General features: G+C 45.5%; 1 protein-coding gene across 5 annotated transcripts in view; it reads right to left on the bottom strand.

Moving 5' to 3' along the window:
* PICALM (phosphatidylinositol binding clathrin assembly protein) overlaps positions 1 to 17,261 on the bottom strand; it is a 97,210-nt gene that overhangs the window by 57,507 nt on the left and 22,442 nt on the right. For all 5 annotated transcript variants that reach the window (XM_018553262.1, XM_018553264.1, XM_018553263.1 and 2 more), the window contains exons 2-6: positions 11,572 to 11,714; positions 3,504 to 3,579; positions 3,040 to 3,142; positions 2,059 to 2,152; positions 1,113 to 1,224 (exon numbers count right to left, since the gene is read on the bottom strand). In XM_018553262.1, coding sequence (XP_018408764.1) covers positions 1,113 to 1,224; positions 2,059 to 2,152; positions 3,040 to 3,142; positions 3,504 to 3,579; positions 11,572 to 11,714 — 528 coding nt within the window. The remainder of the gene's footprint in view (positions 1 to 1,112; positions 1,225 to 2,058; positions 2,153 to 3,039; positions 3,143 to 3,503; positions 3,580 to 11,571; positions 11,715 to 17,261) is intronic.

The following is a 17,261-nucleotide window of genomic DNA, read 5'->3' as shown; positions in this document are numbered from 1 at the left end:
CCCTGCACCAACTGGCATAGGATGGAGGTGGATGAACCACACAGGGGTCTACGAGGCTCTCCCTTGCCGGTGAAATGTGCCAGTCTATGACCACCTTCAGATCCACATGGCAAAACAGGTACTTCTGTTTCTGCAGGTTTTACTATTTAATCCCATCGGATAGAATAGCTTTTGGCTTATATGAAAACATATCTTCAAGGATGGAAACTAGGGATGCACCGATACCGGTATTTCAGTATCGGGTAACAATATTTCTTTTTCAGTACTCGCCGATACCAATACCGGAAGTCCCATTAAGGATGTCAGGCGGCGTGTAAAGACTCCCCCACCCGGCTTCACGATTAGCAGGGAAGCCATCCCCATGCTTCTCGTCACTAGGTGATGAGAAAGTATGGAGCTGGCTTTCTGGCCAATCAGGAAGCCAAGCGCTGTGTAATGACGCAAAGCCCGGATTCCTGATTGGTCGGGAAGCCGGCTCCATGGTTCCTTGATCTCAATACAAATGAACTAAATATGAGATTGTAGTCCATCACAGGAGTGAGCTTGGAACGGTGACTACTTTACAACACACACAGGGACCATGTGGGACAAAAGTAGCCCCCCTCCAGAAGGAAGGACAGTGTCAGCACCAATTCAGAGACGATTGGAGGATCTACAGCCGCGTGATACACAAATAAGATACATTTTTGTTAATAGTTGAGGTACTTGAATGTATTTTTAAGATTTAACTCCTGAGTTTAGTGTCACTTTAGATAAAGAGCTCACACAAAAAAACACAGTGAAAGAAATACCAAGAGCATAGCTATTACCTTCCCTATTCATCTCTGCAATATACTGTCTGCTATAAAATCAGGAAGTGCATACGTGTGCATGCAACGTGCTAATCAATTATCTGGCTACAGGAATGAATATCATGTCTCATGAAGCGACCATAACAGCCCAAGTGACTGACTGCTGTGAAGACTAGACACCTCTGATGACGGCTTTCACGTGGCCTCACTTTGCATAGGGTAATTCATACTGATATCACTTGTCGAAAGAGAAAAACGTTCTGCCCTCAGGTTTTCCGCCACGTAACAAATGTTTCAGAATGACACATCAGTTTTATTTACCTAACAAATTAATTATCCCTTCGTTGTATGCGGCAAACAATCTGATGGCATCCTTGAAGAGCAGCATGAAAGCAGCATTAATGACTCCATTTGTCAGCTCGTTGGCATTTACCTAGAGAGAAAAGGAGAAGAAAATTGAAATCACTGAAAACGTGGAGATCAGAGGGTGGATACTATAGAACAGGCATGGTCCCACTCCCAAAAGATCCTTCTATAACCATATACACGCAGACCACCTATAGATCCTTCTATACACACACGCAGACCACCTATAGATCCTTCTATAACCACACACACGCAGACCACCTATAGATCCTTCTATAACCACACACACGCAGACCACCTATAGATCCTTCTATAACCACACACACGCAGACCACCTATAGATCCTTCTATAACCACACACACGCAGACCACCTCACCAGGCACATTAAAAGTGAGAAGCAGCCGTCAGATATCTCCAGCACTGGCTTATTTTGGGGGTCCCAACAATCTGCCAAAAACATTAAAGCCCGTGACACACTGCACATGAGGCCGTGCAGAGTGAAGCAAAGCTGTCAGGCACGGAGGTTCATGTGCAGTGTGTGAGCTGAGTGCAGGTAGATGAATGACAGCACATTCAGCCAATCGGCACGCGTGTAACCACTGGCTGGACTTAGCATGCTGACGCTCGGGTTTATACACGCGAGCCGACTGGCTGAAGATTACATTTTTCATCTCGGCATGATCAGATATGTGAGCTCTCGCAACCTGACGTGCTGGAGAGAAAATTACATGACACACTGCACGCGGAGGCAGCGCGCCACCACTCCGCTCCGCGTGCGTCACAGCCTTTAATACAGCCAACCGTTGGTTCCTCCAAGATTGGCCACTTGTCTTTGCCAGGTTTCCAATCAAAGGTGGAGAACCCTGCAGTATTGCCTAGATCTGGGGACATTTTACTTACATTGAAATCAAGCAGGGCATCCATTTGGTTCTGTATAATGGGCATCGTCTTCAGCAACTTTTCTGTGTTCATTGTCCTCATGACGCCATCAGCCCTAAGGAAAAGCACAGCAGGATATATTAACATACAGCTGCAGGCAGGCAAGCAGGGGTATTTATTTATCACAGGTATTTATAGAGCGTTGTCAATTTACACAGTGCATTAGATGCTGCACATTCACATAGGTCCCTCTAGGAGCTTACAATCTAAGGTCTCTATCTCACCTGCATACATACATACATACATGTAGCTAATTAATTTAACAGCATGTCTTTGGGGACTGGACTACCCAGAGAAAACTCAGGCAAGCACAGGGAGAACATGCAAACTCCATGCAGATGGTGTCCTCCGATTCAAACCAGGGACCCCAGTGCTGCAAGACAGGAGTGCTAACTACTACGTCACTGATCAGGTATTAGCGCTACATTTCTTTGTAAAATCACATGGCAGGTAAAGCTGGAGGCTGCATTTCTACCAGTGTATCATTATGAATCCTCTTACGTATTCTAAATAAACTACTCCTCCCATGTGCCATTTCAGAAGGAAGCACAGGGACATGGCACTTGGAGTAGCTTATCCCAGCACAGCTGTCTGCACAGCAGCATAAGTGGCACTCTGAAACAGAGGGCAGCATGGCAAATGTGGTTGAGCGGAGCATACGCATTCTGCTGCGATAGCAATGACCGCGTCACGTGGCATTTGCAGCAATTCTAAAATGTTTACACCTGGAATAAAGATGCTGCCTCATACTAAAAAGGTACCAATAAGCATATTCAAAGATTACAATGAACTGCAAAAAGTGCCATACAGGCTAAACAGGAAAAACTTTGCCGCAAATGTACATTTCCCTTTTAAGTCGCCTGACGCTGATCTCGATAAGGGGAAAGGGACAAATACTGGCAGTAGGAAATAATACTCTCATCCATATTTACAGAAACTTACCCTCGCTTTACTTTGGTGAAGTCGAAAGCGACTTGCCTGTAAGAAACAGCCTTCTCGTTCAGGTATCGGCTATAGCGTCTTATAAAGGTGGACATGTCATAACCTGGAGATTGTAGACGATACACATTAGTTTCACACAGGAACTGGCCACTGGTAATCAGCAGGTAGAGGTGGAAACACTTAAGCACCATCAGGAAATGCCAAAGCTTTGCCAGTCACAATGGTGATTTGCCCATAGCTGCAGGGCTCTAGGGCAGGGGTGGGCAACTCCAGCTCTACAGCTGTTGTGGAACTTCAAATCCCATTATTATTGTAAGACTCACACAAGCAGAGGCATGTTGGGATTTGTAGTTAAAGCACAGCTGGAGGGCCGCAGTTGCCCACCCCAGCTATAGGGGACAATGCAGGTATGTGTTCCTCTAAGTGCATGTACTGTATGTGCAACAGTGACTATGAAACCTTACCTTGAAGTCCACTCTTGTCCAAGAAATTGCTCAAATTGAATAAAGTATTCCGGGATGCCAGATACTGGATAAAGCGCTACAAAGAGAAAAAAACAATCAAACACAGCTGAAAAGCAGAAAAACTAAATGCCAAACATATTAAAAGTGATTTTTTAGTAAAGACCTATTCCTCAATCAGCAGAAACTGTTTTCGGCACAATGAGCGCTGGTCCATGGAGGGGCAAATTAGGGAGGTCCAGCACTGTCATCACGGAGATCACAGAGATGTTACAGCCACAGATCCTCACTGAGTTGTGATGCTGCAAGCTGGTTCAGTGTGTTGCTAAAGTGATACTAAGCATCCCAGAGGAGACTACAGCATCCCAGAGGAGACTACAGCATCCCAGAGGAGACTACAGCATCCCAGAGGAGACTACAGCATCCCAGAGGAGACTACAGCATCCCAGAGGAGACTACAGCATCTCAGAGGAGAATACAGCATCTCAGAGGAGAATACAGCAGAGAATACTTAGTATTCAAAGCCCCTGTAAATAAAAAAAAAAATAAAAAATAAAAAAACAACCCCTTAGTGCTGCCTAGCTTAAAAAAAAAAAAGTTTCAATCTGTTTTTTAAAGTTAACATTTTTTTAAAAGGAAAAAGTTTAAAAAAAAAGAAAAAAGTTTTTTAAAAATAAGTTTATTAAGAAAATAAGAAACTATAGTGCCGAGGAGGCTATTAAAGATAGGAGACAAACATACCACATTCTAAAATTGTTCCAAACTAAAATTGTATTTCACTCCATGTAGTGTGACCTATAACTCCAAAAATAAACTGAAATCCCAGACATATGATATACCCATATATAAATCAGGACAAAAATAAGAATTTATTATGAATTACTTTCTATTAGCTACACTAATTATGTACAAATTATTGCCAAAACTGTGAAAAAAAATGGTTTACCCAAAATTGTTGTATTTTCTATTAAAAAAATATATTTCTATATGCATATGTCACAATCAAATTAAAGCCAATTTTGTCCTTTAAAAAACGGCATATAATATGTGTAGGTGGAATGAATGAGGAAGATGGAATGTATGGTAAAAACTAACATAGCAAAATTGCTCCGGTACACAGGAACTAAAACAATTTCTGAAGCTGTCACACCAAGGGGTTAACTTTCCTCTGCAATAACAGGTCAAGTATCTGGTTTAGTACAAATCAGAAGATGAGATTTTCGTCAGTCTGAGAAACATCACCTCCATAAGTCACCTGCCACCCCCAGCAAATGCATGGACCCGCAGGATGCCAGGACAGTAGTTTTATGCCTGGTTCACACCTAGGCGTATTGCATATGCGTGGTTGTCGCTCGTTTTTACCGCAATTTGTGGTAAAAAAATCGCGCAACAAACGCGCGTTTCCGAGGGCTACTTGGCTGTATCCCAATGGAAACGCGCATCAAAAACGGCCCAAAGTAGTAAATGTACCTTTTCAGGCGTGGGCCGTTTTGTAGCGCGTTAGGGACGGGCTGAAATACGTCCAGGTGTGAACCAGACCCATTGAATACCATGGGATTTAGATGTTTGAGCGTTTTGTAGAGCGTTCGTCGAGCGTAGAACGCGCTACAAAACGTTCAGGTGTGAACGAGGCCTTAAGGTTACGGCTATGTGACCAGTCACTGATGTAGAATCTCTCATTTCATATAAATATAGGGAAAGTCAATGGACATAAATGAATATGAAATGTGGGCATCGGGACTGATGTAAATGAAACAAAAATGACTTGACCAGCCAAGTTCATGCTTAACCTGATTCTAGAAAATGATTAGTCACATACTTCCTGCCCTAGAGTGACAACGTTCACTCACTATTCTATATCTATGGAGGAGCAGCAGCATCAACGGAGGCTGCTCTCCTGATTTAGACTACAAACACCTCCCCCCCTCCATTACATGGGCGCAGGGGTGGAAAAATCAACATGGAATCCAGGAGCCAGTCTGACCAATCCAGGAGCCAGCTCCACTGACGACCAGAGGAAATCTCAAAAGCGCCAGCTGTCATTTTTAAGAGGCACAGGCTACCTGGCTATCGTCAAACGCTGACATGGGGGGTATTCTCCCCCTATGGGTAGGGCTGACCTGAGAATTTAGTGAGCATTGATTAGCTCGCTGGCAGATATAACACTTTTAGTGGTCTATAAACCACATCAGAACCCCTGGGCGTACATGCTGCTGCAGCATTGATGTTGTTTTTTAGGGTCGGTTCATACCACAAACTCCGCGTTCCAGTGCGTTTGGCCTCTGGAATGCAAGCCGGCCAGCTCCTTGCGCTCAGGGGCGGGAGGGGGCATGGCATTGAAGTCAATGGCACCGCAGCCACGTCCACTGCCCACAGTGCGATTGCTGGCACCCGGAACGCAGACACTTTAGTGCCTGTGCTCCGGTGCGTTCTGCAAAAATACTGTAGGCACTATTTTTGCAGAATGCACTGGACCGAAAAGCAAGCACTACTGTGCCTGCGTTTCGGGTGATCTCACTGCGGGTGGGGGGCGTTGCTGCGGTGTCATTGACTTCAATGCACCACCACGCCCCCTCCCGCAGGGAGCAGGTCGGTTTGCGTTCCAGAGGCCGAACGCACTGGAGTTTGTTCTTAGAGCAGGTGGAGGACTTTCGAGTACAAGTGATCTGGCCAGCTGAAGAGCCACCCGATCACTTGTACCGGCCTGTATATGGTATGGGAGTTGCACCAATCTGGGCACGGCCAATCAAGATGGTTGAAGATCCCGAACCCAGAAGCGCCCAGGCGACAGTGTCGGCATTGGCGATGGTGCTTGTAGACGTACCATCGCTGAATGGGAGGTAAGGTAAGGATAGTTCCGCTTTAAACATACCAAAAGGAAGCAAATAAGAGAAGCTCATTGTTAAGAATTTACATAAACTCTGAGTGCGGCTCTGCTTTATAGTTTCTGTAAATGAGTAATAATGAGTAATAATGCAAAGGCCAGCTACAATAAAAGGCAACCTATGACTGGAGGGTGAACAGTCACTGATATTAGAAAGTTATGACAATGTACAGAAGATAATGGATAGTAAAACCAGGTGTGACCATTCATTTATCTTGCAGATAACATGACCGCAATGTGGAACATGAACGCTGTCCTTTGCCTCATCATCGACTCCCCTGACAGGGTTGTGTTGTCACTGCCAAGCACACTGTGGTTGAACAGCTGACGATGTGTCAATGATGTAAGGAAACGCTCGTGTAACAAATCATTAACATAATTAGTAGTTTGTACTTTTCAATGTTTAGCACACAATAAGCAGCAGAGTCCTATCTGCTGGGTGTGCGTGCCCAGGAAAGTCAGCACATCAATCCTTTCCCTGATATTAGTCTGCCAGGGTGTGCCTGCAAAGGATGCAGAGTGGCCAAAACAGAAGACCACGTTCCCATCAAACCGCAATCCTCTTTCATCTGAGTGTCTTTGGACATTATCAGGATGGACTCAAAGTGAATGTAAACCCAACCACTAAAAATCTAATAAAAGCTGAAACATGTTGGTGTACTTTCAAAACTTGTCTTCAATCTTTTACATCTGAAGCTTTCGCCAAAATGACACCTAGTGATCCCACCAAAGGGGTCCTTGTTTAGGTATCTCCTGTTGTTAAGGGGTAACAACTGACTTCTTAGGCTGGGTACACACCTAGGCGGCAACGTTTTTCCGCGTTTATATGCGCGTTAACAGCATGCGGTTATTTGCGCGTTGTGCACATTTGTATGCGCGTTTTAACGCGCAAGCATGAAGACGTGCGTTTTGATTGGCAGCTCAAACCGTTGTGGGCAATGGAAGAACGCACGTATAAACGTGCAAAAACGCTCACGAAAATGTACAACATGCTTCTGTTGCGCGTTTTGGGGCATTTCCAATAAAGTCTATGGGGCAAAAAAGAGCTTCTATCTGCCTGTACCTTTTCGGGCGTTTTTCTGCTCAGGTGTGAACCAGGGCCATTGAAACTCGTGGGATTTCTTGTGTTGGGCAGTTAAAAAACGCTTTTCGAACTGCTCAAAAACTCCTAGGTGTGAACCAGGCCTAAATGTTTTCCTGTGCTGTCACCCCGTCCTGATGGAGACTACAAGTGGCCGTAACGACACGTATTGTGCAGGCATGTCCCACTGTTGTCACAATCAGATCCACAGTGGTCTAACAAACGAAATGTTGGCCATTTAGGATTTCAATTTGCTTTATTTAAAAATCCCAGAACCAATGTGCATTTTTAAGGTAGAAAAAAAAAAGGCAGCGTTTACAGGCGCCAATAGGCAAGGCTGGAAAAAGGTAACATGCCAGATAAGAAATCCCTGGACACATTGGTTACCCAGTTCCTGGGCTTTTCTCCCTCTGCCTTAGAGAAGACCATGCTTGATGACTGCACAATTTGAGGGCAAAACAATGCATGTTGGTTAATTAAGTTATCCCCGTAATGATTTACACAAAGAGCCCGCAGTGACAGCCAGTCAGACACATATGTATTTAAAGAGTGATTTGGTTGGGGTTCAGCTTTAATTTACAAAGCCGAGGATCAGGCACACTAAGTGACACTATACACGAGTTCAATCTTAAAAATAAATTCAAGTACCTTAACTCCTAACAATGTATCTTATTTGTGTACCACTCGGCTGTAGATCCTCAAATCATCTCTGAATTGGTGCCGACACTGTCCTTCCTTCTGGAGGGGGGCTGTCTCTGCTCCCCGCTGGACGTTGCGCCGTCAGAGGGGACAAAGAGCAGGGCAGAGAGAAACGAAGGATGCGCTGCAATTTCGGCCGAAAGATGGCTCTTTTGGCATTTGAAGCATCCCTACATATTAGTAAATTATACGTGAGCTTGTAGTCCATCATTGTACGTGCCAGCAAATCTAAACAGTGCTCAGCTGGGGCGATCAAGGCATTTGCTATACCTGGAAGGGTATCTTCAACATAGGTGGCAGGACAAGACCAGTAAGCTGCCATATATATTCATTTTCTGTTCTTGGTAAAGATACACTAACCCTTTCCTTTATGGAGAACCTTATTTTTATTCTACTGACGGTCATTTAAAAGAAAAAGCTGTCCATAAAGATGCAAACACGTAGGTAGCTTCCTCTTCTACAATTGTAAAGCCCACAAGCAAAGTAAAAAATATCCCGTGGCTGAATCACCTCCGTGTGAAGCTGGTGAGGTGTGACTAGACTCCAACAAAAGTGACTTTAAAACTCAGGGTGACTGTCAGGTAAACACCCATTTAATTTATGACAGGAATCCCAACCTGCAAGAACAGCTGTTCCCAGCTCAAATTTCACTGCTATAGTAGCAGCAACTCTTCATTTTTCTTCTTATACACCCAACTCATCACAGCCCTAATAAGCCAGGTGGAAGCAAGAGTTTTGCTTCTTTTTGGCTACATGTGGCTGGTAGACAATGAAAATAGGAGGTCTCAGCAAATGAGCTTTGCGTTAAAAGCTCATTAATTTGAGACATTGATGAAGGATCTTGTGCAGATGGCTGTTGTCATAATCTCAGTCTATAGAGATTTAAAAAAAATTATTTTTAACCAGTTCCCATCAATAAATATTTTTGTGGGTTCTGATGGCCTTGTTTCCTGTGTTTCAGACCTTTGGCCGCTATGCCCACTCCTGCCACTGCTCTGCTGTATTGACCCGCAGCCATGTGATGATGTCACCACTGGCTCTGCTGTATTGACCCGCAGCCATGTGATGATGTCACCACTGGCTTTAGTGGGAGGACAAGGGCTGCTCAGACTCTCGGTCCACCTACATCGCCGGTTCTGAAGCCATTGTTTCCCGTCTTTCAGACCTGTGGCCGATATGCCCACTCCTGCCACCGGTCTGTAGATCTTTATAGACCAGCAGTGACGTAATGATGTCACCACTGGCTTTAGTGGGAGGACAAGGGCTGCTCAGACTCTCAGTCCATCTACTTCGAATTTAGAAGCCAAGGTTTTTGCAGGTTCTAAAGCCATTGTTACCCGTGTTTCAGACATGTGGCCGCTATGCCCACTCCTGCCACCGATCTGTAGATCTTTATAGACCAGCAGCGACGTAATGACGTCGCCACTGGCTGCAGTGGGAAGACTGGGGTTTGCTCAGACTCTCGGTATCATGAAATGGCACAGGGAGACCCACTGTGAATTTTTTTTGATGAACTGGCCGATCTATGCACTCTGTATAGCCTACTTTAGACCATCATGTCTTTTGCAGGTTCGATGACTTGCATTAGACGTAAGGACACCGAATGGTTTTCCATAGCCGGAGCGAAGAGAGAGAGAATTGAATGCTGACTGCTGCATGAGCCAGGATCAGCCAAGTAAAACAGCTTTGAGTCCCCTAGACAAAAACAAGCATTTACCCTTGCAATTGGTCTACCCCCCGCCCCACAAGGGTTATTTAAAAACATTTTTTTATTGCCCAGAGTTCTTTAAAATGTAAAAATCATACAAAAAAGAAAACATTGGATGAAAGCTGCAAAAACTACCCTCAGCAACAAAAAGGAGCATAAAATACTTTAGGTCCAGTTGTATTTCTTGCTGTAGAGGGTCCAATAAAAAGGGAATAATGACTCCAACAGCACTACATTACTGGCTTGTGGGAAGAACCTAAAACAAGCAGCCAGCTGAGAGAAGGGAAGAGCTCACTACATCACCATTATCACTGTGTGCACATGACCAGCCAGCTGTCAATCAGTGGCCTACCACAACATCCTCTACTCTCTTACAAGGAAACCTAATAGGAAAATGTTACCAGTAAATTGACAGATTCAACATTTCCCCACACATCTTAGAGCAGCCCGACCGCTATCAGGAGAAAGCACCGACTGAACTAGAGAAAGAAACGTATTGACTATGAAATCGGGATAAGATTCATGCTCCACACACACACAGGTCTAGAGACCGGTATTCCCACTAGCACCAGATGCCATTCTCTGCCCAGAATATTTGCCTAGGTGTATTTCTACAGGTAATTAAATCAGAAAAGAGCATCAAATGTCCATAACTGTTTTTGATAGGGATGCACAGAAATTTCGCCTAAATATTTCGTCCGAAAATGGTACTTGGGGCAAAATGCCGAAAGTACCATAATGGGCGAAAATTTTGTGCAACCTGAATTTTTCTCTCCACCCTGTGGGCGCTGTTCTGTGTCCCCTCCAATGATCGCTGCTCTCCCCTGTCCGTGTTGGCGACGCAGCGGGGAGGAAAAAAGAATTCAAAAGGCCCCGCTTGGCTCCTGTGACAGGTGGAGGAGTCAGGGGCGGAGAGCGGAGGAGTCAGGGGCGGAGGGCGGAGGAGTCAGGGGCGGAGAGCGGAGGAGTCAGGGGCGGAGAGCGGAGGAGTCAGGGGCGGAGAGCGGAGGAGTCAGGGGCGGAGAGCGGAGGAGTCAGGGGCGGAGAGCAGCTGTAAAGATCGAGATCTGAGCGATCATGAACCGCTGATCGCTCAGCTCATAGTCTTCTCCCTGCAGAAAGCGGTGACTGTCAGTTACCAACCCCTTACAGGCATTCCCCCTTTGCTTCTCTGTTCCTCCAGCGCTGGAGGGACAGACGGGGGAGGGGGCGGGCACAGCTGTCTCTGGCTCTAGATAGGCAGAGCCAGCTGTCACTCACGCAGCTGGGTGGATCTCGACAGTAATGTCGGGATCCGTCCCGGCTTCGGTGCTCTCAGTATACTGTGAGCTGTAGCTCGCGGTATACTGAGCTTTGGGTCACGGGAGGACGCTAGTGCCGGTATATGTCCTTCCGTGACCCTAAAGAGAATTATATGGAAAAACACTTACCCCACAGTTCTCTTTTAAACTCTATGGAGTTAACCAAAAGAAAACCACATTCACTGTTAGAATTTTGTTAGTTTGAGAAACATTTTCCATCCCAAAACTGATCGATTTGACCCCAATGATGATTAATAAATAACAGATATTCGAACAAACGCTGCAAAAACGTTTTTTTTTTTTTTAACAGAATTCTATTGGTGTATGGCCAGCTTTACTGGGGAGAAATGTCATCACAATATCAGCGTCTAAGGAACATTGTGGAGGGAAGTCGGTACCTCGTTGCCATACACCATGAGGTGGTGCGTTGTAATCAAGGACTTGAAGACCACGACCCAGCTGCTGTTGGTCGTTCTTTCGAATAAAGTGTCTGCCAGATGTGGGATGTTTACATTCATCTCATTCGTACACTGGATCAAATCTGAAACACAGAAATTCATGTGAGATTCAAAAATAAAGCAGCAACACATGTTATTTATATCAATCCATTTCTATCATTAAGAGGATCTCCTAGACTTCCCTCCATACACGAGGATCCCCTAGACTTCCCTCCATACACGAGGATCTCCTAGACTTCCCTCCATACACGAGGATCTCCTAGACTTCCCTCCATACACGAGGATCTCCTAGACTTCCCTCCATACACGAGGATCTCCTAGACTTCCCTCCATACACGAGGATCTCCTAGACTTCCCTCCATACACGAGGATCTCCTAGACTTCCCTCCATACACGAGGATCTCCTAGACTTCCCTCCATACACGAGGATCTCCTAGACTTCCCTCCATACACGAGGATCTCCTAGACTTCCCTCCATACACGAGGATCTCCTAGACTTCCCTCCATACACGAGGATCTCCTAGACTTCCCTCCATACACGAGGATCTCCTAGACTTCCCTCCATACACGAGGATCTCCTAGACTTCCCTCCATACACGAGGATCTCCTAGACTTCCCTCCATACACGAGGATCTCCTAGACTTCCCTCCATACACGAGGATCTCCTAGACTTCCCTCCATACACGAGGATCTCCTAGACTTCCCTCCATACACGAGGATCTCCTAGACTTCCCTCCATACACGAGGATCTCCTAGACTTCCCTCCATACACGAGGATCTCCTAGACTTCCCTCCATACACGAGGATCTCCTAGACTTCCCTCCATACACGAGGATCTCCTAGACTTCCCTCCATACACGAGGATCTCCTAGACTTCCCTCCATACACGAGGATCTCCTAGACTTCCCTCCATACACGAGGATCTCCTAGACTTCCCTCCATACACGAGGATCTCCTAGACTTCCCTCCATACACGAGGATCTCCTAGACTTCCCTCCATACACGAGGATCTCCTAGACTTCCCTCCATACACGAGGATCTCCTAGACTTCCCTCCATACACGAGGATCTCCTAGACTTCCCTCCATACACGAGGATCTCCTAGACTTCCCTCCATACACGAGGATCTCCTAGACTTCCCTCCATACACGAGGATCTCCTAGACTTCCCTCCATACACGAGGATCTCCTAGACTTCCCTCCATACACGAGGATCTCCTAGACTTCCCTCCATACACGAGGATCTCCTAGACTTCCCTCCATACACGAGGATCTCCTAGACTTCCCTCCATACACGAGGATCTCCTAGACTTCCCTCCATACACGAGGATCTCCTAGACTTCCCTCCATACACGAGGATCTCCTAGACTTCCCTCCATACACGAGGATCTCCTAGACTTCCCTCCATACACGAGGATCTCCTAGACTTCCCTCCATACACGAGGATCTGCTCTGCATTTGGTGTGAACAAGGCCTCAAAGTTTATTTAATGACGAATCCGGAACAAATATAGATCGCCCAGCAAAGTATCTCTGTGCATCTTGCCCAAGCTCCTGCAGGCATCATGTTTCCTAACAGCGCCAACTCTCTCAGCTCAGATTCCCTGAACTTCCTGTCAAGTGCAAGATCACAAAAAGGACAGAGCAGTCTCTGACAACTGTCCATCTACTTGACTGGAGAAGTAAGGAACAGGAAGGGGAAAGGAGAAGGAAGGAAGAGTGGCCGGAGGTGGCCAGCTGTCACAGTGCTCTCTCCTGCCTGTCTCCTCTCTATTGCAGCAATGGTATGTCCCTTGGTGTCCTCACATCCTATGCACTGTGTATAAAACATGACTCAGGGACCTTAGATCGCTGCAGCAGAGGGGAGAGAGGCTCTAGGGACCACTCTAAAAACAGGCCGGCTCCAAAAATTGGGCGAATATAACTTATTTTGGTCCCTAGACGAAAATAAGTTGACCCTTGCAATGCAGGGATAGCCCAACGGTAAGGGTCAATATAGATTTTGCCCAGAGTTCTGCTTTAAATACAAGTAGATTGTTTAAAAAAGTAAAAACAAACAATCTACATTATAGAAGGATTTTCTCCAATGTGACCCCCCCCCCCCCCCCCACACACACACACACACACACACACACACACACACACACACACTTCTGCTACAGCAAAAACTACACCTTGAAGTACAAGAATCCAGCGTTCCAAACCGGAACAATTGACCGTATCAGGAGGCAGACCTGGGCATGCTTTAGACTAGACAACATGTCAGACTGCTGCAATCTGGTGAGGGATCCGGCTCACATGGTGCGAGTGGTGGAGGGAACAGAAGCCCAATATATAGCCTGCTAATACCCATTACAGCTTCTATAGGTCAACACATACAAGCAGTTTGCTTCATGAAATTAATTTTAAACAATGAGCTGAAGACAAGATGAGCTGGCAGCTGCTCTTCGCTCAAGAGTTCTCGCTCTCACGCAAGTAATTCAATATGTAGGATGGCTGAAAAGCGCCGTCAGCAACCACCCACCATCGCACACAATTAATCCGCACATCCACGGGGAGGCCGCGCCGGATTCAAACACTCCGACTCTGAATAGCAGCACTATTAGGATGAAAATATTTCTCACATTTTCAAAGCAGCCATCAGAATAAAGTTTACACACAAAAGTTTATTCCTAAAAGTGCATCGGAACCAAACACCGCAAACGCGACATATTGCAGATTACTGGTCTGTAGATGTAAGGCTGCGTTCACACCTGACCGTTTTGTAGCGCGTCCTACGCTCGACGAACGCGCTACAAAAAATAAATAGCATTGTAGTCAATGCCCTCGTTCCCACCTAGGCATATTTCAGCCCCCGTCCCTAACGCCCTACAAAACGGCCCACGCCTGAAAAGGTCCCGGGACTACTTTGGGCCGTTTTGTAGGGCGTTTTCCATTGGGATACAGCCCAAGTAGCCTTTGGGGTCGCGCGACTTTTTACCGCAAATCGCCGTAAAAACGCGTGACAGACGCGCATATTACAATGCGCCTAGGTGTGAATGGGGGCCCAAGGGGTTCATTCATGGTTACCCCGACTTTGCTGGATCTCCCGGTGAAAATAAAGGGAATAAAACACTTCCTATCATAGCATGGCTAATATATCTATGGCGCCACCCAGACAACAAATATAGGCTACTAAGACCTCTGCTGTAACCCTTTTGCTGCCAAGGCAAGGCATTTTTTTTGCACTCGTCTTATAATCCACAATTTAGGCTTGAATAATACTTAAAACCCCAAAACATACATACATACATACATACATACATACATACATATATATAAGGGATGTCCCGATTCCACTTTTTCAGGACCAAGTACAAGTACTTCCCCGCATGTACTTGCCGATACCAATTACCGATATTTTCTTAAAGGGACAGGTGACTTTAAATGATCCATAGTACAACTGCATGTTATGTACTATGGATCATGATTTAACCTATTCATGTTAGCAGGGCAGAATTGTAACTCTATTGCTGTAGTGTAGTGGAGGTGTGTGCTGTATATATGTACTACATATACATTGCACACGTCCAGTACACTATAGCAATAGATTTACAGCCAGCCCAGTCCCAGCTTCCCTCACTCACAGTTTCACTCTGATCCCTGTGCCTCACGAGGTGTCTCTTGTAGTCTAGGATCGCTGCATCGCGTCACGGTGCTCAGCTTGTGGGAGGCGCTCTCAATTCTGCCCTCCTAACATGAATAGGTAAAACCATAATCCATAATACATATACAGCACACATGTCCTGTACACTGCAGTAATAGAGTTACAATTATCCCCTGCTAACATGAATAGGTTCTGAAGACAAGATGAGCTGGCAGCTGCTCTTCGCTCAAGAGTTCTCGCTCTCACGCAAGTAATTCAATATGTAGGATGGCTGAAAAGCGCCGTCAGCAACCACCCACCATCGCACACAATTAATCCGCACATCCACGGGGAGGCCGCGCCGGATTCAAACACTCCGACTCTGAATAGCAGCACTATTAGGATGAAAATATTTCTCACATTTTCAAAGCAGCCATCAGAATAAAGTTTACACACAAAAGTTTATTCCTAAAAGTGCATCGGAACCAAACACCGCAAACGCGACATATTGCAGATTACTGGTCTGTAGATGTAAGGCTGCGTTCACACCTGACCGTTTTGTAGCGCGTCCTACGCTCGACGAACGCGCTACAAAAAATAAATAGCATTGTAGTCAATGCCCTCGTTCCCACCTAGGCATATTTCAGCCCCCGTCCCTAACGCCCTACAAAACGGCCCACGCCTGAAAAGGTCCCGGGACTACTTTGGGCCGTTTTGTAGGGCGTTTTCCATTGGGATACAGCCCAAGTAGCCTTTGGGGTCGCGCGACTTTTTACCGCAAATCGCCGTAAAAACGCGTGACAGACGCGCATATTACAATGCGCCTAGGTGTGAATGGGGGCCCAAGGGGTTCATTCATGGTTACCCCGACTTTGCTGGATCTCCCGGTGAAAATAAAGGGAATAAAACACTTCCTATCATAGCATGGCTAATATATCTATGGCGCCACCCAGACAACAAATATAGGCTACTAAGACCTCTGCTGTAACCCTTTTGCTGCCAAGGCAAGGCATTTTTTTTGCACTCGTCTTATAATCCACAATTTAGGCTTGAATAATACTTAAAACCCCAAAACATACATACATACATACATACATACATACATACATATATATAAGGGATGTCCCGATTCCACTTTTTCAGGACCAAGTACAAGTACTTCCCCGCATGTACTTGCCGATACCAATTACCGATATTTTCTTAAAGGGACAGGTGACTTTAAATGATCCATAGTACAACTGCATGTTATGTACTATGGATCATGATTTAACCTATTCATGTTAGCAGGGCTTACTATGGATCATGGTTTAACCTATTCATGTTAGCAGGGGAGAATTGTAACTCTATTGCTGGAGTGTAGTGGAGGTGTGTGCTGTATATATGTACTACATATACATTACACACGTCCAGTACACTATAGCAATAGATTTACAGCCAGCCCAGTCCCAGCTTCCCTCACTCACAGTTTCACTCTGATCCCTGTGCCTCACGAGGTGTCTCTTGTAGTCTAGGATCGCTGCATCGCGTCACGGTGCTCAGCTTGTGGGAGGCGCTCTCAATTCTGCCCTCCTAACATGAATAGGTAAAACCATAATCCATAATACATATACAGCACACATGTCCTGTACACTGCAGTAATAGAGTTACAATTATCCCCTGCTAACATGAATAGGTTAAATCTGTATCGGGGCCGATTCCGATGCTAGCATCGGTATCGGGACATCCCTAATATATATATATGTGTATATCTTTTTTTTCTTTTACTGAAAAGCAAAGACCCAGTACAATAAAATGGCAGCAGTTTCAAATATTTACGATGTGTGATATTGGCACAACTCTTTATCAAACCCAAAATTTTAGTGAAAAATACACTCAAGTTAATTTTAGTGCCCAAAAACACAATACCCAATTTTTTTGTAAAATATAAAAGATGAGGTTACAACGAGTAAATGGATACCCAACATGCCCAGGTTGAGAAAAGAATGCGTCTACATTTGTTGTCCGATTG

Source organism: Nanorana parkeri, unplaced genomic scaffold (assembly GCF_000935625.1).
Source record: "Nanorana parkeri isolate BGI_ZX_2015 unplaced genomic scaffold, ASM93562v1 scaffold114, whole genome shotgun sequence".
Lineage (NCBI taxonomy): Eukaryota > Metazoa > Chordata > Amphibia > Anura > Dicroglossidae > Nanorana > Nanorana parkeri.
This window is presented reverse-complemented; position numbering and strand designations above follow the sequence as displayed.